The sequence below is a fragment of the Nycticebus coucang genome, chromosome 12 (genome assembly GCF_027406575.1).
Source record: "Nycticebus coucang isolate mNycCou1 chromosome 12, mNycCou1.pri, whole genome shotgun sequence".
In the NCBI taxonomy this organism is placed as follows: domain Eukaryota; kingdom Metazoa; phylum Chordata; class Mammalia; order Primates; family Lorisidae; genus Nycticebus; species Nycticebus coucang.
Window position 1 is genome coordinate 63,973,604 of NC_069791.1, and position 27,708 is coordinate 64,001,311.

General features: G+C 51.9%; 1 protein-coding gene and 1 pseudogene across 3 annotated transcripts; both read left to right on the forward strand.

The window, feature by feature from the left end:
- Nucleotides 1-27,708, forward strand: AMZ1 (archaelysin family metallopeptidase 1). Of its 3 annotated transcripts, none has more exons than XM_053557626.1 (7): nucleotides 1-298; nucleotides 14,367-14,904; nucleotides 16,338-16,505; nucleotides 21,139-21,267; nucleotides 21,555-21,724; nucleotides 22,505-22,681; nucleotides 24,545-27,708. In XM_053557626.1, the coding sequence occupies exons 2-7, from the start codon at nucleotides 14,544-14,546 to the stop codon at nucleotides 25,103-25,105; spliced, it is 1,566 nt and encodes a 521-aa protein (XP_053413601.1). In that variant the 5' UTR covers nucleotides 1-298; nucleotides 14,367-14,543; the 3' UTR covers nucleotides 25,106-27,708. The 3 variants fall into 3 exon arrangements, with proteins under 3 accessions (XP_053413601.1, XP_053413602.1, XP_053413603.1); XM_053557627.1 differs by having other exon boundaries at nucleotides 21,588-21,724; XM_053557628.1 differs by lacking the exon at nucleotides 16,338-16,505.
- On the forward strand, nucleotides 8,575-12,260 carry LOC128562559 (piggyBac transposable element-derived protein 3-like; annotated as a pseudogene).

Genomic DNA, 27,708 nt, shown 5'->3' on the forward strand with positions numbered 1-27,708 from the left:
CCGAGGCACATGCAGGCAGGCACAGGGTTAGGTCAGGGTGCCTGGGTGTGCACATGCCGGCTTATGGGTGTGTGTGCTTGTGCAGAAGGAAGGAGTCATGTGGAGTGTGTGTGTGCTCAGTATGATGACCACGTGGGTAAGTCCTGGGTGTGCGTGGGAAGGGGATGTGCCAACAGTGCTGTGACGTGGGTCGAGCACTCCCCAAGAGCCAGACCTGGCAGCCGGAGCTCCTGGACTGAGACAGAGGTGGCTGCTGCCCCCGCCCCTGCCCTGCAAAGAAGCTGCTGAGCAGGTACCTGTAAGTATCAGGGACATGCACGGCAGGTGAGCTTCTGGGAAGAAGCAGCTGGGAGCACTAGAGCCGAGGGTGGAGTGTGAGAGTCCAGGCAGAGGCAAGGGACATGCTCCAGGCAGAAGGCACAGCCAGGCATGGGCCCAGAGACTGGCAAGGAAGGAATGAGGCCACAGTGGATGTCCAAGCAGTGACAAGGGTCATGGCCAGAGCTGGTGTGGTGCTGAGAGGGGTGGGGGCTTCATCCCAGCTCAGAAGACCTGAGTGAGGATGCGGGTTGTCAGAAGAGGAGGGCACCTCTGAAGAAGGGGTCTGCAGGTGGGAAGGGGGATGTGTGGTGGGGACAGACACAGCTGAGGGGATGTGGCTGATAGCTGGGCAGGGTGAGACATGGTCTTTGAAAGGCTTATTGTTGGGGGCATGCAGATTGGGAGTGGCCTTCTGGAGGCTGCTAGGGGCAGATGCCTGGGCCTGGGGGCAGCCAAAAGATACTGTGGAGGTTGACTAGATGTTCCTTAGCGATGGTGGGTGCCTGGGGGAGGGGCCTGGAGGATATTATTTTCTGGGGTGGGGAGCCCTAGCGGAGAGTGTTGGGTTCACCAGGCAGCCCATTCTGGAGTTTCCATAACAGGTCCCCTGCACTCTAAGGTGCTGTCTGAACCTTTGCGGGCTCCTGCTGCCTTCCCAGTCTAGGTGGGTGAGAGACGACCCAGCCCCTACAGGACTTTCCTGGGCACCTGTGGAAACCCAGGGCCTCAGGAATGAGCCTGGCACATCCCTGGCACCCTGGCCAGTTCTTAACTGCCTGCTATCTCCCCTGAGTGGGTGGCTGGGGGTGCCCAGGAGGAGGGGCCTTTCTTATTTCCATACCCCACAGTTCTGGTGGTGTGGCACTCGGAGGTGCACCCAGGACCTCTCCCCCTGGCTGCCCTCCACCTCTGAGGCTCTGCTGCCTGGATGAAGTTGCTAGACCATAGGTCTGAAGCCTCATGCTGGCTGCAAAGTGGGGACCACCCCAGGTGTGGCCAGGAGTCTGCGCCAAGGTACATGTTCCCAGTGGACTCAGGGTCTTTCCAGGCCTCCTTTGCTGGCTGAGGATGAGAGTAGGATGAAGCCAGGGCAATGGGTCTTTCCTGGGAAAGCATATTCCAGATCCCCAGCATGGCCTCACTGGACATCCTGTGGCCCAACCACCAAACCCGCGAGACCCTATATCCAACAAAGATGAACTGATTGATGTGAGCCAGGCAGGGTTGCCATGGATCAGAACTCTTCAAGGGCACTGAGCACCAATTGTTTGCATTCCTATTTTCATTCCTGTCTGTAGACACCCTCCTTGTGACCAATCTATCAGGGGCTGGAGGAGTCACCAGTGGGCAGGAGATTGCTCAGGCCTCATGTTGTCCCAGCCTGGTCTGGCTGTGTGTGCCATTGCAGGCACAGAGGGCAGAGCCTGTGATTGTCATTGTTGGGATTTAAATGCAGAGGCCATGGGGACATTACACATACACCAGAGTCCAGATTGGGCCCTGACAGGGACAGACACCGCATGGCGTGGGGTCCCTGCTCAGGAGAACCATTTGCTCCAGCAGAGTGCCATGTGCCTCTTCTGTTTGAGAAGCAACATGCAGGGACTCTCGCAAAACCACAAGAGGGTAGGAGAGCAGGGTATAGGAGGGAAATGCTGACAGACAGGGGGACAGACAGACAGAAATACTAACTCAGAAGAGGAGGCAGCAGGCACAGAGAGACAAAGAGAGAGGGAAAGACTGCCCCTCCTGGGTGCCCATCAGCCTTGGCTGAGCCTGCGGGGACCCCAGGCAGTAGGGAGGAGCCCTCAGTGCGTGCACATTGGTGGGTGTATCTTTGTACTGACAACCCTTCCCTCCCCCACAGCTACCCTGGCTTTTCTGTGGAGGGAACAGGGCTTTCAGAGCTGGACTCAGAGTGAATACTAATCCTGCCACTCAAAGGGCAGCTGGGCAGCAAGGCTGGGCCTGGGCCAGCACCACTGAGCCTGTCCAAGCGTTCCACCTGCTTTGCTCCCTCACCACAGGCTGCTCCTCCTTGAGCTCAGGGCCTTCTGTTCTCCCCTCAGGCCTAAGCAAGCCCTCAGCTTCCCCAGGACAGGGGTAGGTGCTGGAGCTGTAGGAGTTGGGGCCTGGTGCCCATAATGGACTGGCATTGGGTGGGCCTTCAGCACATGGTCCTTAGTGTTAGCTACCTTTGGCCTTTCTACACTGGTGAGGATGCAGCTCCAGGGCCAGCTGCTCCAACTGCTGAGACAGGGAGGCTTAGGGAAACTGAGGCCAAAGCAGACCTTAAGACTGACAGGTGGCTGGTGGCCTGCTCTGTACCCCCTGCTGGGGATAGGGCTCAGCCCCACCACTTCCTGCCTGAATGTTGCTTGCTATACCCCACCTCCCTGCTCACTGTTCAGGTGACCTCAGCTCTGGGTTGTGGAGGTCCTGCTCGGGCCACCTGTGGTGCCTGTGCCTTTGCTCCAAGCCCCATGATTCCCCTGCGATGTGGCCTCTCCTCCCCTCTGGCCTCTCCCTCCCTGCACCTGTCCCTCCAGACTCACCAGCAGCTTCCTTTGCCCAGAGGCCTTGCATGTTCTGACTGCTGAGCCTTGCTTACTTTGTTTCCTGAGCCTGGCGTGGCCCCCATCCCTGCCCCTTGATCTAACTTACCTGGCTGTGCTCCTGCTTGTGAGACAGGCCTTGGCCCTTTCCCTGCTCCACAGAGATCTGTCTTGCTGCATCTTCACCTATAGCCCTTGAGGGTGGGATCCAGCTGCAGAGAGCCAAGACCTGTCCTGCAGCCTAGTCCTCAGCAGCTGAGGACCTATTACATGCCAATAACATTTGTATAGGCTTTTCTAAGCCTTGTAACAATCTGTATGAAGCATTTTCCTGTCTCTAACTTGTAAGAGTTTCCTGCAACTGCTGAAACAAATGACCACACATTGGGTGGCTTAAAACAATACAAATTGGCCAGGCCTGGTGTCTCACACCTGCAGTCCTAGCACTCTGAGAGGCTGAGACGGGATGATCGCTTGAGCTCAGGAGTTCAGACCAGCCTGAGCAAGAAGGAGACCCTGTTTCTACTAAAAGTAGAAAAATTAGCCAGGCATGGTAGAAGGTACCTATAGTCCTGGTTACGCAGGAGGCTAAAGTGGGAGGATCACTTGAGCCCAGGAGTATGAGGTTGCAGTGAGCTATGATGATGCCACTACACTCTAGTTAGGGTGACAGAGTGTCTCAAAAACCTCCCACAAATTTATTGTCAAAAGTCTGAAGTCAAGGTGTGGATAGGGCCATAATCCCTCCAAAGCTCTAAGGGAGGGTCCTTCCTTCCTCTTCCTGCTTCTGGTGGTCCCACGTATTCCCTTCACCCCAATCTCTCCCTCTGTCTTCATGTGGCCTCTCCCTGTGTCTCTGTGTCTGCTTTTATAAGGACATTTTCACTGGATTTAGGGGCCCCATAATCTGAGGTATTCATACGTTGTGATCCTTTAATTATATCTGCAAAGACCCTTATTCCAAATAAGCTCCCACTTTGAGGATGTGAGCAGGCATATCTTTCGGGGGCCACCATTCAACCCACTATGGGGAAACTGAGGCACATCAAGGTGAAATAGCCTCCCCAGGCCATCACTCTCTTTTAAGTCCAGGGGTGCCTAGGTCAGAGGATGGCGATGAGGATGAAGGTGGGGGTGGGATTTTTTTGTCCCTCTGGCTAAGAAAACAGAATCCACATGTTACCATTCATTTCTAGAATAGACTCAGACAATATGGCTTCAATCAGAGTGGTCTGGAGCCAGTGCATTCCACGAACAGGGCTGGTAGGGCTAATGGGATATTGGCTGCCTGAAGCCTCAGCTGCCCACAGCTGCCCTGGCACTGGGCATGACTGTGCTCACCTTGGGTCCCCCAGGAGGGGACTTGCTCACCGAGATTTCCAATTTCACGTGCTGACTGGGCAGTCAGAGGGGATACCGTCCAGGCTTGGCATATAAGTTCTAACCAGCTGCTCTCGTACCAGCAGCTGTAGTGGGATGTGGGGAAGGTGGATATTTCACAGCCTCTCTGTAATAAGCAGCTTTAAACAGAGTAGGCATCTTCTCTCAGCTTACAAGTCTTCAGTCCCTCACAGAAGAGTAAACTGGAAAATCCTTGCAGCTACGTGTGTCTAAAATGTGGTATTTTGAGCCAGAATCCATTTATAGGCATTTCAAATACCTGTGCAGAGATTACTGGAAGCAAGATGGTTTATCCTGGTCATATGTGTGATAGAGACCAGGAGACAAGAAGATGTCCCATACCAGGTGACTGATCCCTAAAACAAAACCCAGTTTGGACCACCACAGTGAGGGTGCCAATTTCTGGCTACTGATGGGTGTAAAGTGACAGAGCCACTTGTGGGAAGAAATATGTGGTATAAATCCCTTTAGAAATGTACTTACATGTGGAGGAAAAAATATCAGAAGGATGTTTGACAAGAAATTAAGAGAGGCTACCTCTTGACAGTTGGATTATGTGGTTTTCCTTTTGCTTTTCTTTTTCATAATTTTCCAGATTTTCTGAAATGGACACCTATTGTGTCATCATTTCTTGAGGCTTAAGGAAAATTCCTTTGCAATGTTGGGGGATGATGGTGATGAATCCCTCGGCCATCTGCGGGGGTGCTTCAGAGGGCGGGGGGGCTGCAGAGGGCAGGGGCATTCCTGCAGGGGGAAGCAGAGGGGTGGGCAGCTGGCTCAGCCCAAAGGGAACCATCACCAGAAAGGTTCTCAGAGAGAGAAAGGTCAGCCCAAGGAAGAGGCCTTTGGGCTCTGATTGGAGGACACACAATTGGAGGCCTTCACAGTAGGAGCTGGGCACTAGCGGTCCCAGTTCAGGGCAGTTCTTTCTCCCTTGGGGGTGGCTGGCAGAGGGCCAGGGTCACACTTTCAGCTGGCCTGGCAGAGTAGGGTTGCCCATCCTCATGGCTGCTGACCTTCCCAGAGTATCTGGAGCTGTGTCTGCCCAGCACTCTGGTGACTACTCCTCATCCCACTCTGTGAGGACCACAGGGATCACTTTACAGGGGAGAGAACTGCACAAAGATGAGAAATGGCATTTCTAGGTCTGGAAGCCCCTAAGCAGCAGATCCAGAATCCATGTGCTTCTGGGAGCCCAAGGCGGGTGTATTGCTTGAGCTCAGGAGTTTAAGACCAGCCTGAGCCAGAGCAAGACCCTGTCTCTAAAACTAGCTGGGTATTGTGGCAGGAGCCTGTAATCCCAGCTGCTCGAGAGGCTGAGGCAAGAGAATCACTTGAGCCCAAGAGAGTTTGAGGTTGCTGTGAGCTATGACACTACAGCATTCTACTGAGGGTGACAAAGTGAGGCTCTGTCTCAAAAAAACAAACAACAACAACAACCCCCCCCCCAACAAAACAAACAACAACAACAACAAAAACCCAAAAAGCAGAACCCAGATGCTTGACTACTGGCTCTGAGCTTGGCTGGTCCCTGACCCTGTGGCCCAGGGTGCTTCTGGCTTCATGGGAAGTCCCTTCAAAAGCCCCCCAGACAGGGGCCACCCTCAGTCAAGGCCCTAGGCAGGAGCGGTGGTACTCAACCCCACTCTACCTACCTGGTCTCAGGGCTCTGCCTCCTGCTCTCTTTTCCCCAAGGGCTGCCCCTCAGCTTCTCCACGCCCCTGGAGGAGGTATCTATCCTCACACCAGCAGGATGGGAGACAGCACCCTGACTACTGGGAGAGAGAGGCTGATGGTTGGTTCTGGACACATCAGGGCCACAAGGACACAGGAAGCTCTCAGGGCCAGCCCTTCTAAGCATCTGCTTTTCCCTTTTCCCCCTAGCTCCTGGGATCTGGGCACACAGAAGGGGCAGGCATAGGCAGAGCCAGAGAGGTGTGTGGCTGTGGCCTGAGTCATTTTCAGGTGGGAATGAGAACAACTCAGAGTGGTCACTGTGTTGTAGGAGGGAAGGAAGAGGGAATTGCCACTGCCCTGGTCCGGTGGCCTGAGAAGTGTGACAAATACAGAGGCTACCATGTCTCCTCTGCGCCCTCTGTGCTTTGTCTCATGGAGACTCCTCCACGGCCTGCTAAAGCCTCACTGTCATGACCACTATGCCCTGGAAGAGGGAAGTGAGTCTCAGAAGGGCGTGTGACAATTCTTCTTGCCTGGGAAGGGTCTTGTGGCTGTGCCAGCCTCCTGGAGCTCTTGAGGAGAAGAGGACATGGGAGTGGTCCAAGGTGGGCTGATGGCCCCTATAGCGTTGCTGCTCCTGCTCCCGAGACTGGTCCCTTATAGAGGCTGCATGGACAAGGGCTGCCCTTCCTTTTGTCTCCCAGGACACAGCCCCTGGAGACTGAGGACAGCAGGATGGTGTCTGCACCACATCCCTCACTCTGCATCTGTTACTGACCTGTCCACTGTGCTGCCCCCTGTCCCAGGGACATAGGGCCTGATTAGGTGGGATGGCTCTAGCTCCAGCTCTGGTATCTGGGCCTGACACTGTCCCACTTCACAGGTTTTCATCCATAATGAGGACAAAAAGAGTTGTTATGTCACAGCTTGTTATGAGACTGACATGAAATAATACAGTTAAAGGATGTGGAGAGAGCTCAAACAAATCATTACATTCAAATGGTGAGAGTCACAGAAAGGGAAATTTCTGGGGAGTGATGACAAGGCTGGCCTGTCTCCTGCTCACCTGCGTGCCCCTCAGGGTGTGTGTCGGGGGTATCCCCCCAGAGGAGGGTGTGGGCCCTGCTGCTGCTGGCCTTGCCTCCTGGACCGGCTGGGGCCAGGTGGCGCTGGCCTCACATCAGTTACTCCGGGCGCTCCTCTGCCAGCTCTGCCCGGTGCCCACGGACTCTGTTGGCTCCGGATGGCTGCGAGGTAGGGCGGAGGTAGGGCGCAGGAGAGGGCCGGGCAGGAGAGAGGAGGCGGTGGGCGCCCCCAGCCACAGGGCAGCAGCGCAGAAGCCCTGAGAATTCCCCAGGCTGCGGTGTGAGCTGGCTGCCGTGGCGCCGGGTGCGGCCGCGGGGACGTGGGGCACTTTGGTGCGTTGCTGTTTGAGGGGATCCAGCCGGGAGGCCCGTGGAGGGTGAGGAAGGAAGGGACAGGTCCCCCCTCCGCCACGGGAGTGGACGAGCAGCGGGAGTCCACGGAAGGAGGCATTTCCGCGGCCAGCGGGTGGGTGTGAAGCATCCCCAGCCCTACCTGCTGCGTGGGGAGGGGCTTCAGCCAATAACTCCCGGGTGACTGATGGAGCGTAAGACAGAGCTGCATCTCAAAGCCAGAAGAGCAGAAACAGGGGCCACGGGAGCCAAACTTTCCCTCCAGACCGAGTTCTTGGCAGGGAAGGAAACTGTCAGGAGTGCAATTTGGGGCTTCCCGAAGAGGGCTGATTAGAAGGAAGCTAAAGGTATGAAACCAGAGGCCTTTGCTCTAAGCCCTTGTTCCAGGTCCTGAGAAGGGAGGAAACCCCAGGCCGGCATGTCTGTCTGCTTGCAGCAGCTCCAAGCACTTGAAAGGTTTTGGTGGCTAATGACCAGCGCTGCTGGGGTGTCTTGCAGAGCGTCTGGGTAGCAAGGACCAGAGCCTGGTTTCTTGCTGGAGGCTGGGATCTGCCTGGTTAGAGGGGGCAGAGCAAGGGCCCTGGTGTGAGGCAGTTTGACCGCGGTTACCTGTGCAAGGCAGGGGGGGACCCTGTGCAAGGACCTGCCCTTTCCTAGTCTTTGGATAAAAAAGAGGCAAGGAGAGGAGGGGGGTGCCTGAGAGGACAGGAAAGCCAGCTGAAAAGCTTGGCTCTGTATTAGCCCATTCAGGTCTCACGTTCCATTGTTGGAATGGTAGTGTCGTGGGAGTTACTTATGCCCTCCTGCTCAAGGTCATCGCCAAAGTCTGCCTCCTGAGGGCATACTGTTACCAAAGGCTGCACACAGTCACTGCTGCAGATACTGGCATCTGGGGAGCTTGTTAACAAGTGATGTGAATTTTCAGAAAATTTTTGAGGAATAATCCAAAGACGGGTAAATCCCACTTTACTGTGTTACATATTATACTAGTGAATCTTTTCTATTACTTCTCTACTGGTTATTCTATTGTGTCATAAAAAGAAAATACTGAAGTTATTGTTTTTATTAGTTTTAGGTTTGACATTTTGTATGTTCCAGTTTTGGAGCACTAGGCATGTCTGTGACCACTAGACTAATAATAGCTTCCCCCTTTTTTTACTTGAAATCATTTTACAAGTCTCAAGATGCCTTGAACTCTAAGGTTACATGGAATAACTGACCTGTTATAGACAGATGACATCATAGAAGCAAGTGCTGTACTGACACCACCACCTAAAAATGTCATAGCACCTGTTTCTGACTAGGACTCAAGAAATGAAGAGGAACAATAAATAACCTGCCAGGTTCCTTGTTGCACATACCTGGATATCTTATTCCAGATGGCGATGATGCTGCATCTCCTACGCACCTGAAGATGATTCTCTTGATGAAGTTCCATCTACATCTCCTCCATCAAAGAAAAAGAAAGTGGCATTTTTCACAAATGCAAAAAAGCTGACCTAACTGCACAGCCTGTAGCATGTAGAGTTACAGAGCCACAACCATTTTTTCACCAAAATGAGAAGTCCACAGAAATTCTTGGACTTTGTTTTGATGACAAGGTCATTGAACTCATTGTCACATATTCCAATCTATTACCAGTAAGAGTGTAAATCTTGACTAACTCTGAATTTAAATGTTTTCTGGTTACCTCTTAGTTCCTAGAAGGCGTGTGTCCCAGGAACAGAGAACAGATGCGCATAATGTCCTTGTTACTGCTATCATGAGATGTGACTGCTTTGAAACTATATTTTCTAATTTGTATGCTGCTGACAATGCAAATTTGGACCCAATGGACAAATTTTTCAAGTTGTGACAGCTTATAAGTACACTCAATGAGTGATGTGTGAAATTTGTTCCAAATGAAACCTATTTCAGCTTTGATTAAGTTTGGGCATCACAAGTGTGAACAATCTATTAGAGGCCAGCCTATTCGGTTGGTCTGTAAGCTTTGGTGTGGCACAACACTTCCAGGTTACATTGGCTGGTTTCAGCCATATCAGGGTAAAAACCCAAATACTAAACATGAGGAATTTGGTGTTGGTGAGGCACTTACTGAGGCACACCCTGGGCAGTACCATTTTGTATTTGATAACTTTTTCACCAGTATTGCACTACTTGATAAGCTCAGTTCAATGGGACATCAGGCAACAGGTACAGTGAGAAAGGATCACATTGACAAAGCTCCACTGGAATCAGATGCGGCTTTGAAGAGAAAAGAACGAGGCACATTTGATTACCGTATTGATGGCAAAGGTGATATTGTCTGCAGATGGAATGATAACGGTGTAGTCACTGTGGCCTCATCTGGTGCTCATTATCAACCCCCTGTGTCGTGTTAGTCCTTATTCCCAGAAACTGAAAAAGAAGATCCAAGTTTAGGAACCAAACATGATCAAAGTGTATAACTATTTCATTGGAAGTGTAGACAGAGTTGATGACAACATTAGTAAGTGTCACACATCGACCCATGAAAAGATGATATTCAAGCCCTCTTTTGTTCTGTTTCAAATTGGTCTTACAAAATGCCTGGCAATTGCATAAAACATCTGATGAGAAGCCAGAGGATTTTCTGGAGTTTTGTCGATGTGTGGTATGTCCTTATCTGGAGACCGATGGTCATCCTCCAGAACTGGGCTGAAGAGAATGACCTTCTCAGAAGTGTAACATTGAGTCATGTTATGATGGTGTGAATCATGTGATAGTCAAACAGGGGAAGCAAATGCAATGCGCTGATGTCATAAGAACACCACTTTTCCCTGTGAAAAATGTAATATTGCCTTACATGTGAAGTGTTGTATTGAATATCACACAGAATAGCAGGTGTCACCACCTCCTGAGCTAAGAAACATGATTTTATATGTTATGTACAATGTAGCAGGGGTTTTGCCTAGTGTTCCATTTTTGGGATGCTGAGTAGCAGTGGAATATATATTTTTTCTTTTTTTGTAGTTGTGGCTGGGGCTGGGTTTGAACCCGCCACCTCCGCCATATGGGGCCGGCGTCCTACTCCTTTGAGCCACAGGCGCCACCCCAGTGGAATATTTTTCTCTTCAAATTCTTGTTCCTTGAATTTTTATAGGTAACATATATGAATTTCATGCAAAAAATACAAAAACTTCAACCTCTGGCATAAATGGGTTAATAGGGGCAAAGTAGGTGTGACACACTTCTTGGGGGTGGGACACCACTGTGGCTGAGGAGGTCCAGTGCCAGGCAGAGCTGGGCCACATGGCCCCTAAAAACAATAGTGGCAGAGGGGCAGCACCTGTGGCTCAAAGGGGTAGGGTGCCAGCCCCATATGCCAGAGATGGCGGGTTCAAACCCAACCCCGGCCAAAAACAGCAAAAAAAAAAGAAAACAATAGTGGCAGAGTAGAAATGCCATTGCTTAGAAATGAGCAATAGCTCCCACCCTCTATTTCCCTTAGAATGTCTCAGCTTGTGGAACTCCTCAGTGTACTAAGAGTTGGGGACCCAGCACCAGGCATGGCTTTGAAACTAGGCCCCACCACCTCCCAGCTGTGAAACTGTGGCCAGGCCAGTTAACATTCCTAAGACTCAGTTTCTCCACCTGAAACATAGGGGCCACAGTAGCACCTGCAGCTCCACAAGGTAATGAGGCTTGAATGATGCGGGCACAGTGTCAGGCCATGAGTGGGTGTTGGCATGTCAGCTGCTCTCATGGCAATAATTAGCAGGTGCAGGGGACAGGCCCTGGTGGGGTCCAGAGGACAATGAGGATTCCCCATTAGCAGGTTTCCCTGTTGGAGCACTCACTGCCACCCTTGCCGAGGTGGACAAGTTGGTACCCAAACTAACTGTGGTCCCATCCCGCAGGGACACACCCCACCCTCACCACCAGGGAAATGTGTCAACCTTGGCCCACCACCAGCTTCTGGCTCTAAATGAGGCGTGGTTTTGTGCAGAAAGGACATAGCAGGATGGAAGGACTCAGGAGGCAGCTGGGGGGAGGGATGGGGATTTCCCTTAATGACCCAGGAAGATGAATATGGCCACACACATGGCTTCTTGAAAGGAAAGGCTGTCTGGGCAGACATCCATGTCCCAGACCCCACAGAGCTGGCCCTGTGTGGAGGGATAGGGACTCATGCACTTTTGTGGCCAACCTGCAGCCTGCCAATGTGTCCTCCAGTCTGCTCTGCTTTCAGGCCGGCCTTGCTGAAATGTCCTATTTGACCCTCTCGCCCAGGGGTCCACGGCCCGCGGGCCACATGCGGTGGTGTGAATTGTATTTGTTCCCATTCTGTTCTTTTACTTCAAAATAAGATATACACAGTGTGTATAGGAATTTGTTCATAGTTTCTTTTTAAACTATAGTCCGGCCTTCCAACAGTCTGAGGGACAGTGAACTGGCCCCCTGTTTAAAAAGTTTGAGGACCCCCAAGCTCCCTCCGAGCTCTGGGCAGCTCAGGCTGGCTGGTCCCTGGTGCTCTGCACTATGTTGCTGGTGATGTTTCTCTGGTTTAGACTCCCATGCTCTGGGCACATGCATGCTTATCATGTACTAAGTGTGTGCAAACAGCTGCCCCAGGGAGGAGGATTCAGAGAGGAAACAGCAATTCTCAAAGTGTGTTCCAAGGACCCTTAAGACTCTATAGGCAACCCTTGAGGTCAACTGTTTTCATAATACTGAGCTATTATCTGCCTTTTCTTCCCTTTCACAAGCACACATTTCTCACTGTTAAGCCCAGGCACAATAAATACTGATAGATATAACCCACGTAAACAAAAGCTCTTTGGGGTCCTCAGCAGTTTTTAAGTGTGTACAGTGGCACTAAGATCAAAACATAAAGAACCATGCGTGGCTTCCTTTGGAAACTTAGAACGTGCATCTCAGCCGCTTTGGCTGACCCAGGTGTGTCCTCATTAAATCCCCCCGCAAATCCTCTGGTCCTCTTTGAACAACTGAGATGAGCCTGAGGTTTAGTCACACCTGGGACAAACGTGGCAGGACCTATGAACTTTTGGTTAAAAGAAGGCGTTTCTCCCCTTCTGAGGCTTTGCTGGGGTTGGGGGTTTGCTGGCAGTGAAGCCCTGGAGCAGGGTCTGTGGGTTCTAAGGTGGGGGAGTGCCAGCCCAAAGCCCCTACTTGGGCAGGTCAGCAAATGAGCACTGGTGTGAGGGGCCCTGCCCTGGGAGTCCAGGTTCTGGGGCGTGCAACCCTGGGCAGGTGTCTTTCCCTTTCTGAACTTCAGTCTCCTCATCTACAAGGTAGGTGACTATTGATCACAACCTGTCAGGGATGTCATGGATCAAGATGTTGGATCAAAAAATGATCTGGGGAGTTTTACAGTGTGGCAGATGTGAGAACAGATGACGAGTGGTCAGGGCCAGTCACCAATGGAATATTGGTGGCTGTCCCATTTTCACCTCCTCTGGAGAGCTGTGACACAGACTCTCCTGGGCATCTGGAAGGCTCTTGGACTGCTCCAGAGAAATAATTTATAGTCTACTGTCAATTACAGAGAGAATAATTCCCAGCTGGCTGCAGCATGGAGGGAGTCATCTAGAGGTAACTGAGTGGTGAAGGGTCTTGCCCTAGGTGGGCGGGTGACAGTCTTTGTGAGCTGGGAGCAGGCCATGTGACCGGCATCCAGAAACAGAAATAGGACGGTGAGATGTGCATGGTGTCAGGTGCCCCAGATGTCAGCTGGGCACCTTCACTTTCAGCTGGGGCCAGCCGTGCTCTCGGCAAGGGAGGCAGGCAGTACCACGCCCTTTTCACCTGGGAGGAATCTGAGGCACAGGGTTAAAGGTCAGAGGGCCAAGTTCATGCCAGGGCCCCAGGTGGCATCGAGGGATTTCAGGATTCAAGGATTTCCTGAACATCTCTTCTGTGCCCAGCCTGGGGTCCCTGGTGGCCAGGGGCTTGCAGCCCACTGATTGCTCTGAAAGTTTATGGGGAGTTCCCAGGTGATGGGGAGACCTGGTGGGCCTGATGCCTGGCCCAGATGGGGGAGCAGCTGGGCTTCCTGGGGTCCTGCTTGCAACCCCCTCTCCACCTCTCCCTGGAAGGCCAGCAGTGGTTCTCCACCTTGCTCTGAGTGGAGGCCTCCCAACGATGTGGCCCCATGTTCCCCCTGCCCTTTCTCCCTCACTCATTCCCACCACACTGGGACTTGCCATTGTGTCTCCTGGGCCCGTGCTCACCTTCTTGCTGCCTGGGCCACTGAGTCTTTTCAGATCTCACCTTCTCCTTGGAGCCTACTCTGGGGTCACCCTCCTGAAAATGGCAACTCCAGAACCCCTAGCCCACTCAGGTGACAGGGGACCTAGATGTTGGGGCATCCCTGGGTCATGGGGAGTGCCGGGTGACCAGGAGACCCTGGTGATGGGGAAGCTCTGGGTGATGAGGATCCTAAGTGATGGTGTCCCCAGGTGATGGGAGTCAGGTGATGGTGTCCCTGGATAATGGGGGACTCAGGTGAAGGTATACATTCTGTGACCACGAAGGAGAGGGCTCCCCCTGGTGTTGCAGGAGCCCAGTGCTGGGGCAGGTCTCCCCTCAAATGTCCCCTCTTTATGAGGCTCAAGACTGGGTGGATGGTGGGTGAAGGACCTTAGAGTCCCTGCCCTCGTGAGAGTTACCACAGAACTGTGGCCCTCTAGGGTTCCATGGAGACGTCCCTGCTGAGGGGAGAGTACATCCCCATGCTCACTTTTGGATTGGGGACCCAGCCTGCTCGAGAAGGAAGACATGGAGTTGTGTCCCCCTGGGTGGCAGTGCTGGTCCTAGAGGAGGACCAGGTACCCTCTTAGGCACTCCTCCTGTGTTGCTGCTCCTCAGGCCGGACCAGCAATGGCCGGACCAGCAATGTGAGGTCCCAGAGGAAGCCACAGCTTCCTTTCTTGTGTGAGACAATGGACCTGTGTGTACCCAACAGTGACAGGGCATCTCTGTGTGTCCCATGCAGGGTCCTCGTGGGCCTGGATGTGTCCATGACTCCCCTCACTGTGACTGAGGAGGTCCAGTGCCAGGCAGAGTTGGGCCACAAAGGCCCTTGGACCAGCGACCCTCAACAGGGCACCCCAGGCAGCCACTCAGATCAGCGCAAGGGAAGATTCTGGAAGAGATTTTGGCTGTCTCTCAGATGGTCCATGGGCAGCAGCAGGGGCTCCCAGGAGTGGCCAGACCCTTCCTGCCTACCATGCTGCAGTGTAGACCAGCCCAGGAGTTCAGCTTTGGTCCCCGGGCCCTAAAGGATGCCCTGGTCTCCACTGACCCGGCCCTACAGCAGCTCTATGTCTCTGCCTTCTCCCCTGCTGAGAGGCTCTTCCTGTCAGAGGCCTACAACCCCCAGAGGACCCTCTTCTGCACGCTGCTTATCCGCACAGCCTTTGACTGGCTCCTGAGCCACCCTGAGGCCCCTGAGGATTTCCAGACCTTCCACGCCTCCCTCCAGCACAGGAAGCAGAGCCTGGCCCGGAAGCACATTTACCTACAGCCAATAGGTATGGGGGAACTAACCCAGAGGGACCAGGTCTGTAGACAGCATAAAGAGTGTGAGGGGGGCTCTGTGCATGGGCCCCAAGTAGGACTGATGTGGGGGAAGATGGTGCTGGATGTGTTCAGGCCTCAGCCACTCAGGGGTAGAGGCGGGAGGCCTGATAAGGTTCAGAAAGGCCAGGGCTGTCGGCTGTTCCACATGCAGGTGCTGCCTTGTTCAGATGTGCATGGTCTTGACCACATCTGTTGAAGCTAGTGTAGTGCCAGGCACTGTGCTGTGTGCTTGAGATCACTTCCTTTTTGGGGTGCTGAGTTTAGGATCAGCCCGTTTTGCAGGCAAGGCCACTGAGGCTGAGAGAGGAGGTAACCAGTAGAGGCAGGATGGAACACAAGACTCTGTGACCCTGTGGTTATGTTAGGAGATGCTGGGCTGGGCCCCAGTGTGGTCACTGTTGCCGTCCTCCAGAGCTCTGTGTCTGGCAGAGATTGGGTGACTCAGGATGGGCTGAGGGCTGAGGCAACAGGCCCTGCAAGGGAAGGGCTGGGCCAGTCACTGCCTTGCAGCATGCTAAAGGCAGGGTGGCAGTGACCCAGTAGAAAGAGCACACAGGCATGTGTCTCTGGAGTGGAGTGGCTGGCCTTAGGCTTCTGCAAAGCCAGTGTGCCATGCTGTTCTCCTTGGGCTGGCACCTTGACAACATCCAAGGGAAAGGCAGAATTTCACCTGCCCTGCCCCACGTAGGCTTGTTGCCAGCCCGGTGGTCCATGTAGCTTCCTTTTTTCCCCTGGGACAAGGGTCCTAAAGATGTCCATTGGTCTCATTATCCATCACCTTGAAGCCAATGCCCCATCTTTGCCTGTAGATTCTGTCTTCTAAATGGCTCTGGAACCATCCTCTTCCTTTCAGAGCTGTGCAGATACACAGCATCTTGCTTAAACACAGGTTTGGGCATGCAGGATGGGGCTTAGCTCAGGAGTGCAGCTGGGCCTCCGCATTTTTAAGCAGCTCCTGGTGAGGCCAAAGCTCTTGGCCTGGGGACCCTGTGACCTTCTCTCTGGTCTCCTGGCCTCCACCCTTGGTCTGTGTCCATCTGTTGTGTCCCTTGTTTCATGGTTCCTCCCTGCCCCAAGAAGCCACTCCAGCTGCACCCTGCACCTCATGTCCCCTCTCTGCTTCAGATGGGCTGGCTTTCTGCAGCCATTAACCAGCCCCAGCTTCCCTCACCTGGTCTGAAGTCCCTGCCCCTTGATGGGCCCTCCCCCAATGTGCCCTCCCTGAGCTCACATGCAGTTGTGATTACTGCCTTTCCTCTGGTCATTGCTCTTCCTCTATGTTCCTCCTTTTTTGATCTGTTGGAAAAGGAATGTGGGACTTCCTGGGGAGTGGACCTGGGGCTGTGGGGCTCAGCAGGGCTGATGGTACTGCTCTGCTCCCCAGATCTGAGTGAGGGGCCGATGGGAGGCCCCCTGCTGGACAGCCTGCGCAGCTGCACAGAGGCCTTCTTCCTGGGCCTGCGGGTCAAGTGCTTGCCCTCGGTGGCAGCCGCCTCCATCCACTGCTCCTCCCGCCCCACTGGGGACTCTGACAGGCTCCAGCTCCACACAGGTGAGTGAGGATGGACACAGCTCAGGCCAAGGGAAACCAGGCCCCCACCACTCAGCAAAAGGCCCTTTCCAGAGCCTGGGGAGGAAAGGAATCTTTGTTATTTTTTTCCTTTTTGGTGGAAAGGAGGACTGGAACAGTAAGTTCCTTTCCCATCCAGAGGGTGTCTGGAGACTTATTCATACAGCCCACTGTCCATTGGAAAATTCCAGAACATTCTGACTCATTAAGAAAGCCCTTTTATGACTACTCAGCATCTCTCCAGCCTTTTGTCCTTGTAAACCAATTTATGTGTGTCTAGAAGACCCCTCCTTCCCCAAGCTACTGCCCCTTCCCTGTGGGTTACTGGCAGGTAGAGAGAGTATGGCTGGCTTGGAAGGCATAGATGAATTAAAAGTTCTCAGATGGATAGGTGACCCAGGCTCAAGTTCATGGAGATCCCCAAGTAAGGGCCAAGGCTCTGTCTTTGTTTGGCTGCCATTGGATAGGGAGTGAGTGGATGGACATTTTTCATCAGTTCTGGGAAACTGTCAGCTATTGCTTCTTTCTTTCAAATATCACCTCTACCTCATTCTATTTCTCTTCTCCTGGGACTCCAATTAGATGTATATTAATCCATCTTTCTTTCATTTCTGTATCTTTTCCCCTCTGTATTTCTTTTTTGAGCATTTATGCTTGAGTCTCAGTCTATTCTCATCCTCTACTCTCTCTGTGGCTGTTCCTATAGTGCTCTTAAACCCACATATTGATTTCCTATTTCAGTTGGCATATTTTTCAGTCCCAGTTTCTAGTGGATTCTCTTTCAAATTAGCAGTGTCACTTTTACTTAGTTCCTATTTCCTTGTTAAGTTTTTTAAAGTTTGGTATTTATGTTCAGGAACATAATTGCTTAAAAGTTTGTGTTTGAGGATTCCTCTATTTGGAGTGCCCATGTGGCTAAATTTGTTATCCCTGCTATTTTTTCCTCAGTTATCCTGCCTTATTGTGTGCCTTATTATTATTATTTTAGCTAGACATCCTATTTGAAAAACTAGTTTAACTTCTAGAAGAACTTTTGGCTTGGAATGATAATTTTCTTTAGAGGTGATTTTCTTTTCCTTCTGCCAGGCACTTTTCCCTGTCCCAGATAGTCAGCGGTGAAAAAGACATGAAACTTTCATGCCATTCTGATGACCCTCAGGAGTACAGCTCACACCCTTTCCTGGGTATGGCACTCAGTGGAGGCAGCCAGAGTAGCGGGCATATCTTCAGGGTCACCCTGCCCACTCCCCCATCTCAGAAACAACATAGCTTAATCTCTTTGAGCTCTAATCTCATTGGGTCTCTGATTTATTTAGTCATGTTTATTGAAGTATAATTTAGATAGTAAGAGTCTTCCTTTTTAGTGGATAGTTCTTGGATCTTGACAAATACATAGACCACATAATCACTGCCACAGTCATATATAGAACAGCTCACCACCCTTACCCACCAAGATTTCCCCAGGGGCCCTCTGTAGTCAGCTTCTCCCTGTCTTAGGTGTTTTAAAAAGCTGTTCTTTGTATTTCACCTAGCTTTTTCTTCTATCACGAAGTGGAGGATTGTTCTAAATTCCCTACTAGGGGAGTAGCTGGTGTTGCCTTTCCAGGGGCATTGACAGTGTCCCCCATGCCTGCTGGATCTGGCTGTCATTCCATAGTGGCACATTCCTTTTCTATGTCCCAGTCTTCAGGTTTAGTCACTCTGAGAACCAGCTGGCTCACTGGGGCACAGCTGGCATCCTCCAGGCTTTGCCCATTTCCAAGACCCAGCCTGGGACTCCCTCCTTCACAGAGGGAGGTCCTATTGCCATCACTTGCCTGCAGTAGGAGGTACTGTCAAGGCCAGTATCACTTCTCTCTGGCAGGTGTTCCTGAGAGATGGAGGGACATCATGCCTCTGTCTGCTCCATGCTGAGGACTTTGGTACTTCATACCCCAGCACTGAGTCCCACAGGGGTTTCTCCTGGGTTTTCCACCTCCGTCGCAACAAACTGCTAAGCCCCACACTTGAGACGATGTGTGGAGTACGGGGAGGTTCTCAGAAAAACCACCACTGGGATGGGAACTGGGCTGAGGAAGGTTCAGGAAGCAGATAGAACCCAGAGTTTATGCTGGCTGCGTTCCTGTCATCAGGTTAGCTTGGTTTGGATCACCGTATTCGTTTCCTGGGTCTGCTGTCACAAAGTACCACCAACTGAGTGGCTTACACAATGCACTTTCTCATCTTGCAGTTCCAGAGACCAGAGGTCTGAGGCTCTCTCTGGAGGCCCTAGGGGCAGTACCTTCTTCCTCTCTGGCCCCGGGGGTCTGCTGTTGATCCTTGGCCTTCCCTGGCTTGCAGATGTGCTACCCCAACCTCTGCCTCTGCCTTCATGTGCCCTCCCACTGTGTGTCTGTGTCTTTGCTCTTTTTATAAGACACTGTCATTGGATGAGGGCCCACCTTATGACCTCATCTTAACTTGACTATGTTTAGAAAAACTCTGTTTCTAAAAAGGGTCACCACTATAGGTACCAGGGGTTAGGAATTCAACCTATCTTTTGGGGGGACATAATTTCATCCATAACGGTCATCATTATTACCATTATTGTCATCGTCATAGGAAAAATTCCTTGTCCTCTCCTTTGATACCTAAGCCACTCATTTCCCAAGGTCATGCCCTAGATCTGTGCTGTCCAAGACAGCAGCCACTGGCCACCTGCGCCTATTGAATATGTAAAGTGTGGCTGGTCTGAAATGTAAAATATTTACCAGATTTGAAAACTTAATATAAAGAACATTGTAAAAAACTCATAATTTTAAAATGTTGGTTATATAAGATAGTATTTTGGATATATTAGGTTAACCAGATTTATTAAAATCAATGCAACTTATTTCTTGTTTTAAAATTAGGGAAATTTAAAGTTTCGAGTTCCGTGTTTCTGTGGGTCAGTGATGCACTGCACTTTGCTATTACTGACAGATGGCTGCAGTGGATCCAGGATCAGATTTTGTCAGTGAACACCTCTCCCTAAGGTCCAGCATCTGTAGCCCAGTCTCACCAGCATAGACTCTGATGGCAGTCTGACTGTCTGGAAGCCACTGTCCCTTCCCTACCAATGGTCTCACTTGCCATCTCTCTGGGCTGTGATTTCATGGTTCCTCATTATAACACCCTGGCACACCTCCTCCCCTTCTCAGGCCCACACTGGTGACACACAGTGTCACAGAGGTTGGGGTAACCCCGTCTGCCTTGTGGCTGAACATGCCAGAGGGGTCTCCTCTCAGATGCATGGCCATAAGCCAGAGGGGCCTCAGTGTGCCCAGCAGACCCTGGGCCTCCTGCTTTCTCTCCTCTATTTTCTCCTGTTTCTTCTTTTCATTATTTTTGCTGAGGAAACACAAACAACCAAAGGAGAAGTTCCACACCTTCCTTCCACCTGCCCTTACCTGGGCTCCCACTTGGCCTTCCCTTGTCTTTTAGTGTCAGACCCTGGCTCCTTGTCGAGGCCACCTCACCTGCTCACAGACCCTGCTCCTATGCCCTTCCCTCTCCTGCCCTGGTATTCCCCCATCTTAAAAACCTCTTTGCCCCATGTGCCCTCAGTTCTCACTCTATCTGTTCCTTTTTATAGCAAAATCCTTTGGAAAATGCTCTTCTCTGCTGGCAGGCTCTGCCTCACAGGCCCTGTCTCTGCTGTCGCTCCAAAACTCCCCCTCTGTCTTCCTCAGGCCTCAGCAGCCACTCAGCCACCTCCCTCCCGCAGGCTCCTCACTTCCTTGCCATCATCCTGTGCTGGTCAGCTACTAGGCCTCTTTCAGGCTATGTCCACACTAACACTCTCGACAGTGGTATTGGTCCCCTGCTGTTGTTCTTACACGTTACCACAACCCGGTGGTGTAGACAACCATTCATAAGCCCAGTTGTAAGGGTCAGAAATTTTCCCAGCCTAAAGTCTTGGTGTTGGCGGGGCTTGCTCCTTCCAGAGGCTCTGGAGAGAATCTGTTTCCTTGCCTTTCCCCTTCCTAGAGGCTCCCATCTTCCTATGTTCACAGCCCCTCATGTTCACAGTTGGGGCAGCACCTTCAAATGTCTCACCCTGACCCAAGGCACCTGCCCCCCTCTTGAGAGGATACGTGATTTATATCAGAGTAACTTCTCATCCCAAAATCTTTAGTCACAGTTCTGTCCCTTTTGTCACATGCATCAGAGGCTCACAGGTCTCAGGGGGCATCTCTGTAGCCATCGCTCAGAATGGTGGCAGCCTATCCCTCCTCAGCACTACTCATTGGCTCAGCTGCCTCTTCAGCATCCCCACTTGGCTGTTGATGGGCATCTCAGACCTGCCCTGGCAAGCTCAGCTCTCCTGATGGTTTGGGAAGTGGAGACCCTGTGGGTAACCCATCCTTGCAGCCCAGGCTGGTCTGACTCTGATGCCCTTGCCATGGCCCTCACACAACCTCACACAGTCTTGAATTCTTGGCTTCAGACCAAACCTCACTGACTCGCTCTGACTTTGGGAAGGGGCTGGTCCCTATGCAGGAGGAGGATGACGGGGTGTCCTTGCTGAGGGCCAGGACTAGAAGTTACAGGTCCCCAACTGCCTCCTGACTGTCCCCTGGTCCTCTCCCCTCAGATGGCATCCTGTCCTTTTTGAAGAACAACAAGCCAGGCGATGCACTGTGTGTGCTGGGCCTTACGCTGTCTGACCTGTACCCCCAAGAGACCTGGAGCTTCACCTTCAGCAAGTTCCTTCCAGGGCATGGTGAGCTGGGGCCCCACAGCCTTCCGCTTGGGAAGGAAGCCTGGTGTGTCTGCTCAGTCTCTATAGCCCCTACACGGCAGGGCGCCCTTCTCGGGGAAGGTAATTCACAAGTGTATTCAGTTGCTCCTAAAGAGCTGGGGCCACGTGGACACCGGCAGGGCACAGCAGGGCCTCCAAGGCCTGTGCTCTTCAGACTGTGTCTGGGTGGCAGGAGAGGAGACAGATTTGACAGTGAGCTCCCCAGAGCCAAGCTGCCCCTGAAACCCTTTTTCTCCACTTCTCCTCAGAAGTGGGCATCTGCAGCTTTGCTCGGTTCTCAGGGGGATTCCTAAAGTTAGGGGCCAGCACCCCTCACCGGACCCTGGTGGAGGCAGCAACAGATGGTCCTGAGACCACCCTGCAGGATGGAGTCTGGGCCTTGGACTTCACTGCCCTGGGGATGGTCCAATGCTGCAAGGTAGGCACGGTGGTTGGGGGTTGAGGGTGCTGCCCAGGGGACCAAGAACATGGCATGGGGGCTCATGTCTATAATCCTAGCACTCTGGAAGGCTGAAGTGGGTGGATTGCTTAAGCTTATGAATTCGAGACCAGAAGAGTGAAACCCCGTCTCTACTAAAAATAAAAAGCTGAGATCAGAGGAACTCTTGAGCCCAGGAGTTTGAGGTTGCTGTGAACTATGATGCCATGGCACTCTACCCAGGTCCACAAAGTGAAACTCTGTCTCAAAAAAAAAAAAAAAAAAAAAAAGAACATGGCACAGGGACAGGATGGGGAAAACTGAGAAAGTGCAATCAAAGGACATGAGCAGATGCTGGTTGAGCCCTGTCTTGTTGGGCAGTTCATTGTCCAGTCCTTGCTATGAAGAGGATGGTCCCCTAACTTGATGGAGTGAGAAACCAGGGCTCAGAGATGCCATGTATTTTGCCCAGTCACACAGCTATGAAATGGCAGAGTTGAGATTAGAACCCAAATCTGTGTGGCCCCCAAGCTCCCCGCTGTGCAGCTTCCCCAGAGCCCACCACACCAGCTCACTTTTCTCCCTGTGGCCCCAAGTAGGCTTTGGGCCCAACTGAGCTAGAGCTCCCATTCGCACCCTGTGCAGCCCAAGGCAGGGATGGGGGATGCTTGGGCACTTTCTGGCACTCTGGCCTTCCCCAGGGCACCAAGCTCCTGGACGGGCTTCTGAGGCTGCCAGGGCTTGGGCTGCAAGGCAAGGGCCATGTTGACCTCCCCCTAGGTCACATGCCACGAGCTCTGCCATCTTCTCGGCTTGGGGAATTGCCGCTGGCTCCGCTGCCTCATGCAGGGCGCGCTCAGCCTGGACGAAGCCTTGCGGCGGCCCTTGGACCTCTGCCCCATCTGCCTGCGGAAGCTGCAGCATGTCCTGGGCTTCAGGCTCCTCCCACGGTATAAGGTGAGTGCGTGGCTTGTGGAGCTGCGCGACAGGCGCCGAGGGCTGAGAGAAGTCCCGCGAGCGCCACCTGGTGGAGGGACAGTGCGGCGTTGCTCTCCCTCTGCCTGCTGGAGGCCCTAGGGCAGGGGCTCATCTATTCCTCCAAAGATTATTTTAAAATCAAGAAACTCTACTCCGAGTTCAGAGTGCAAAGGCCAGTGGTATTTTTCTTTAAACCCATCTGTGGATGAAAACAAGTTAGTTAGAAGTTTTGGAATGAAGGTTCAAGAGCTAACAATGACATAGCTTCAGCTTAATTTTAAAAGTGAAAGTTTAAAGGAACCTCATCATATGCAGTTTTGGGCAGCCCCTGCTCCTCCTCTTTGAGGCTGGACAGCTGGACTGCAAAGGGGCGGTTTCAGGGGATGAGTCCAGGCACTCGGGTCCAGGTGCTCAGGCTAGACAAGGGAGTAGTTCCAAGGCTGGGCTGGCTGGATGGCCTGGAGGGCTGGGCCCTGCTCCTGTCATTCCTGCTTCCAGGTGGCCAGTCTATATTTGGCACAGGCTGCAGCTCTGTGGACCCCAAGTGAAACTCTGTCTCAAAAAAAATCAAAAAAACAAACAAACAAAAAAAAACTCTGTCTAATTCTTGGTGGGGCTAAGGATGAGAACCCTTGAAGTGGAGACCGGGGCACCTACAGATCACAGAGCTTCAAGGGCACTTGAGGAGATGCACAGCCCCCCTCCCCCAGTTGGGAGGCCCAGAGGTGGCCTGGCTGTGGTGGGGATCCTGCCTCAGTGGATCTTCTGTGGGGTGGGGCAGTAGAGTCTTTTCCACCTGCAAAGGCTAGCTGCCCTTTCTGCCATGCTCAGTCAAGGGCAGTTCTTAGTATCAGCATGAAGCCATGTACAAAGCTCAGTCTGCAAAAAAAGGTTGAGATTTCTCACTTTTTGTCCTTCACTTTGGATCTTGTTCAACTATCTGACATGAGCGGATGTAACTTTTATATGCCACCGTGCACTCCACAATCAGGAATCCTGCCTTCCCCATGACTCCTAACCTGGTAACTGGTCCCTGGATCAGTCCTGAATCTAAGTGGGAGGCTGGGGTTCCTCTTTCCACCTAGCGTGTCACCTCACATGATCTCTGGGAAAGAGGGCAGAGACAGAGGCACCCCAGGGTGGCCCAGCCCATGTTGGGGGAGGGCTCTGGAGACCCAAGAGTACCCTGGGCCTTCCTAGCTATTGTAGGAGGGGCAGATTTGGGATCACTGGCTGTCCCTGGTTGTCTGGCCACTCTGAGGACTCTGGTGGATGCTAGAGAGCTGACTGAGGGCCTGGCTGCCGTTTGCAGCAGTTGGTGAGGTGTCCTGTCAGAGAGAGTCCTGATCTGCAGCACCTGCCCATTTCCCTGGTGTAAATGTGGCTGATCTCAAGCCACTATCACAGTACTGAGCCCTGAGGAGGCAAGAGGTGTGCGGTGACCATGGTTATGTAGAATGTCCACTGCACAGATGCAGAGAAAAGTATAGAAAACATCTAGGAAGTGAGGAGTTTTGAGTATTCACTTTGCTTTAAAAAATATAAATTATGACTAATTATGAGCTTTACACAATTTATTTTTACATCAGTTAAAATTAGCTTTTGAAGTCCCTGAAAGGTGAAGAGGGGGCTCTTGTGTACTGGTGCACCTGGGTCCAGCACAGCCTGGACTCCAGTCCCAGAGACTGCTGGCTGGAAGAGCCCTCACATCACCTACTTGACATTTGCCCTGGGTAACTGACAATATGGGCCTCCTTTGGAAAGGAGCTGGGTCTCCTCCAAGCTCTCTGTGTTGACAGTTGCCCGGGCAGAGAGAACTCAACCTGTGTTTCTTCCTCTTAGAGACTCCATGCTTGGATTCGGGTGGTGGCAGAGACGTGGCCCAGCCAGGAGACAAGGGAACCGTCTGTGTTGGAGGATACCCTGCCTACCAGTGCTGACTCAGGCTTGTGCTGTGAGAGTGACTCGGAGCCCATTAGCAGCCTGTCAGAGCCCCTCACGCCTGATGCCTGGAGCCACCCTTGCTCCTTGGGGCCAGAGCTAGAGCCCGAGGATGGGCTGGGCTCCCTAGCAGCTTTGGAGGCTCCGCTCCTGCTTGGGGGTCCTATGGAGGCCATCAAAGAGCATGAAGGGTGGCTGGCCATGTGCATCCAGGCCTTAGAAAAGGAAGGGGCTGAGGAGGAGCTGGCACAGGTGGATCAAACTGTGGATGCCCTTGATCGGTGGGAAATGTTCACAGGGCGGCTCCCAGTCACCAGACAGGACCTGTCCCATGGCAGAGACAGTGCGGGGTTGCGCAGGGTGCTGGGGGGCACGTTCTCCTCCCTGAGGAGGAGGTTGAGTGCACCCAAGCTTTCCAGAGCGGAGTCTTCACCCTGTCACCAGGAAGGAGAGGAGGACTAGCACAACATGGACCTCCCTTCCAAAGCAGAAGAGCCAGTGGCAGCGTCTTTTCCCCTAGGACACTGGCCATCACTGTTCAGTGAACAAGGGTGCTGTGGACAGAGCAGGGATTAAAAGGAAAGGTCCTCTTGAGGAGCTGCAGAAGGTCTGTCTTCAGAAGTCTCTTTAATCTGTGTCCTCGCCAGTGCCCCAGGGCCTGTGCCCTGCCCTCCTTGCCTCTCATTGAGCGAGATGGACTTGGCTGTGAGTGGACAGAACCTCCTTCCTTGATGAGGCAGAAGGAAACTGTGTGCTTGCTTTCTCCTTCCAGGTTGGGGAGAGGTGGGCCTGCTGTATCTTTTTGCTTATTTATAGCCAGAGCTGGAGAGGCTGTCCTAGGTGCTCAGATAGGGGTGACCAGGGGGAAGTACCAGGGCACACCCAGTTTCCAAGGCTGGTACTGGTTGGTGTCCACTCAAAGGGGAAGTGACAGGGTTTTGTTTGTTTCTAAAGTGTCAACCATACAGAGCCACTTTCTGTGACACCAATGGCATTCTGATCCTTTGAGTGTCTCTGTGAAAGCTCTGGAGAATGTGCCCACTATGCTTTGCCCTCTTTTCAGCAGCAAAGGTGGCTGTCTCACTGAAGTGTAATAGTGTATGTGTGACAGAGGCCACTATTCCCAGGCCACTGCCTGCTGTTACCTGCAGCAGCGAAAACCAACCACAGGGGTGTTCTTGGAACAGTTTCCTGACAAAGGCATCTGTGCTGTCAGTGTCAATCAGGTTAAGCTGGGGACATTGCCGTTCAAATCATCTGGGTCTTTACTGGCGTTTTTTGGTCTAGTTTTGACAATTGGTTAGAGGGCTGTAAACCATCCAACCATGGCTGTGGAATTATCTATGTCTCCTTTAATTTTGGCACATTTTCCTTCATGTATTTCAAAGCTCTTTTATGCCATACACATTTGATGTTTCTTGGTGAATCGACCCTTTTATTGACATCATCAAATGTCTCTGTTGACACTAATGTTTCTGTTGACACTGATGTCCTGCCATGCAAGAGTCCCAGGGAAAGAAACTTCCAGCTCAGATAGCAGAATCCCTTCAGTGTGATGAGGATGGGAAGAGACAAGAATTGGGAAGTTTGTAAATTTTGTGGGTAGGTAGCTTATATAGTTTTGGGGACCTTCTAAGTAAAACTATACAAAATACAAAACTATAAAAGAGTCCCAGTTCTGGAAAATGCAAAGGGATGAGTACATACTGAATTTTAAAAAGATTATTTTTTAGAGTCAGGGTCTTGCTCTGTCACTTAGGCTACAGTGCTATGGTATGATTACAGCTCACAGCAGCCTTAAACTCCTGGACTCAAGTGATCCTCCCACCTTAGGCTCCCAAAGCTTTGGGTTATAGGCATGAGCCACTGTGCTCGGCCCTTACTGAATTCAAAGAAGCAAAGATGTAGTTCAGAAATAGTATTGTACATTTTTAGTCCCCCGTTCTCTTTTGTGTAGCTTCAAAGAGACAACTCTGTGACCTGGGAAGTTACTGTGATGGAATGAAGAGGAGAAAGTCTGCCTCTGTGATGGCTTTTATGGCTGCTGGGTGGAAGCTAGCTAGGAATCCAGCCAGGGCCTCAGGCCTTGGTTCCTGCCCACATGAGCTCCTCTGTGGGACCTGGGCTTCCTCACAATATGGTGGCTGCCATTCGAGGGTGAGCATTCCCAGAAGGTCAGATAGAAGCTGTCTGTCTTTTCATAACTTGGTCTTGGAGGCCACAAGTAGAGCATTTCTGCTACACTCTATTGAGGCAGTCACAAGGGGTCACCTAAGTTCACAGGGGTGGCAGGGGACACAGATTCCATCTTGAAATGGCAATGTGGCAAACTTCCAGAAGGGTGTGTGAGATAGGAAAATACTCTCGTGGCCATTTATGCAAAATCTGCCCCAGGGTTTGCTGTTTGGATTTGGCAATCGTATCTCTTACATAAACTTGCCTGTTTTCCAATTTCCTTCTGTCCTCTGTGGAAGATTAATCATTGGATGCTGTAAAATTAAACAGAGGTGACACAACCAGAACAGACTGGCTCGGCCTGAGGGTAGTTGCTCATCAAGGTTTCGCACAAGCCATAGGGGTTATTGCCAAACCCTTGGTGCTGTCTCTCTGTGCCCACGGCCTTTGGCTTCCAATTGTGATATGCCCTCAAAAACATTTTGGAGTGAGAAGGAGAAAACCACTAAAAAGAGAACTTTTATCCACAGCCTTTAACAGTTAAAGATGGGAGTGAAATTTTTTAAGATAGCAGTTGTTAGGAACATTTTAAAAATAAAACCTTTAGGAACAGAGATCAAAGTTTCCTTCCTCTGCTCAAACGTTAGCCCCAGATCCTGGGCATGCTGGAGGTGAAGAGTAATTTGGGACAGTCACCATGGGAGATGGCTACGCAAGAGGGAGGCACTAACAAATGCCACCACCTCAGGTGAAGGAACAGTGCACAGAAACAGGGCTTTCTACACTCTTTGGGCCTGAGACCCAGCACAGCTGAACACGGTAAGAGATGGACTGACCTGAAGATAATCATTTCTGACAAAGAAGCCTTTTTTTTTTTTATTAAAAGAATA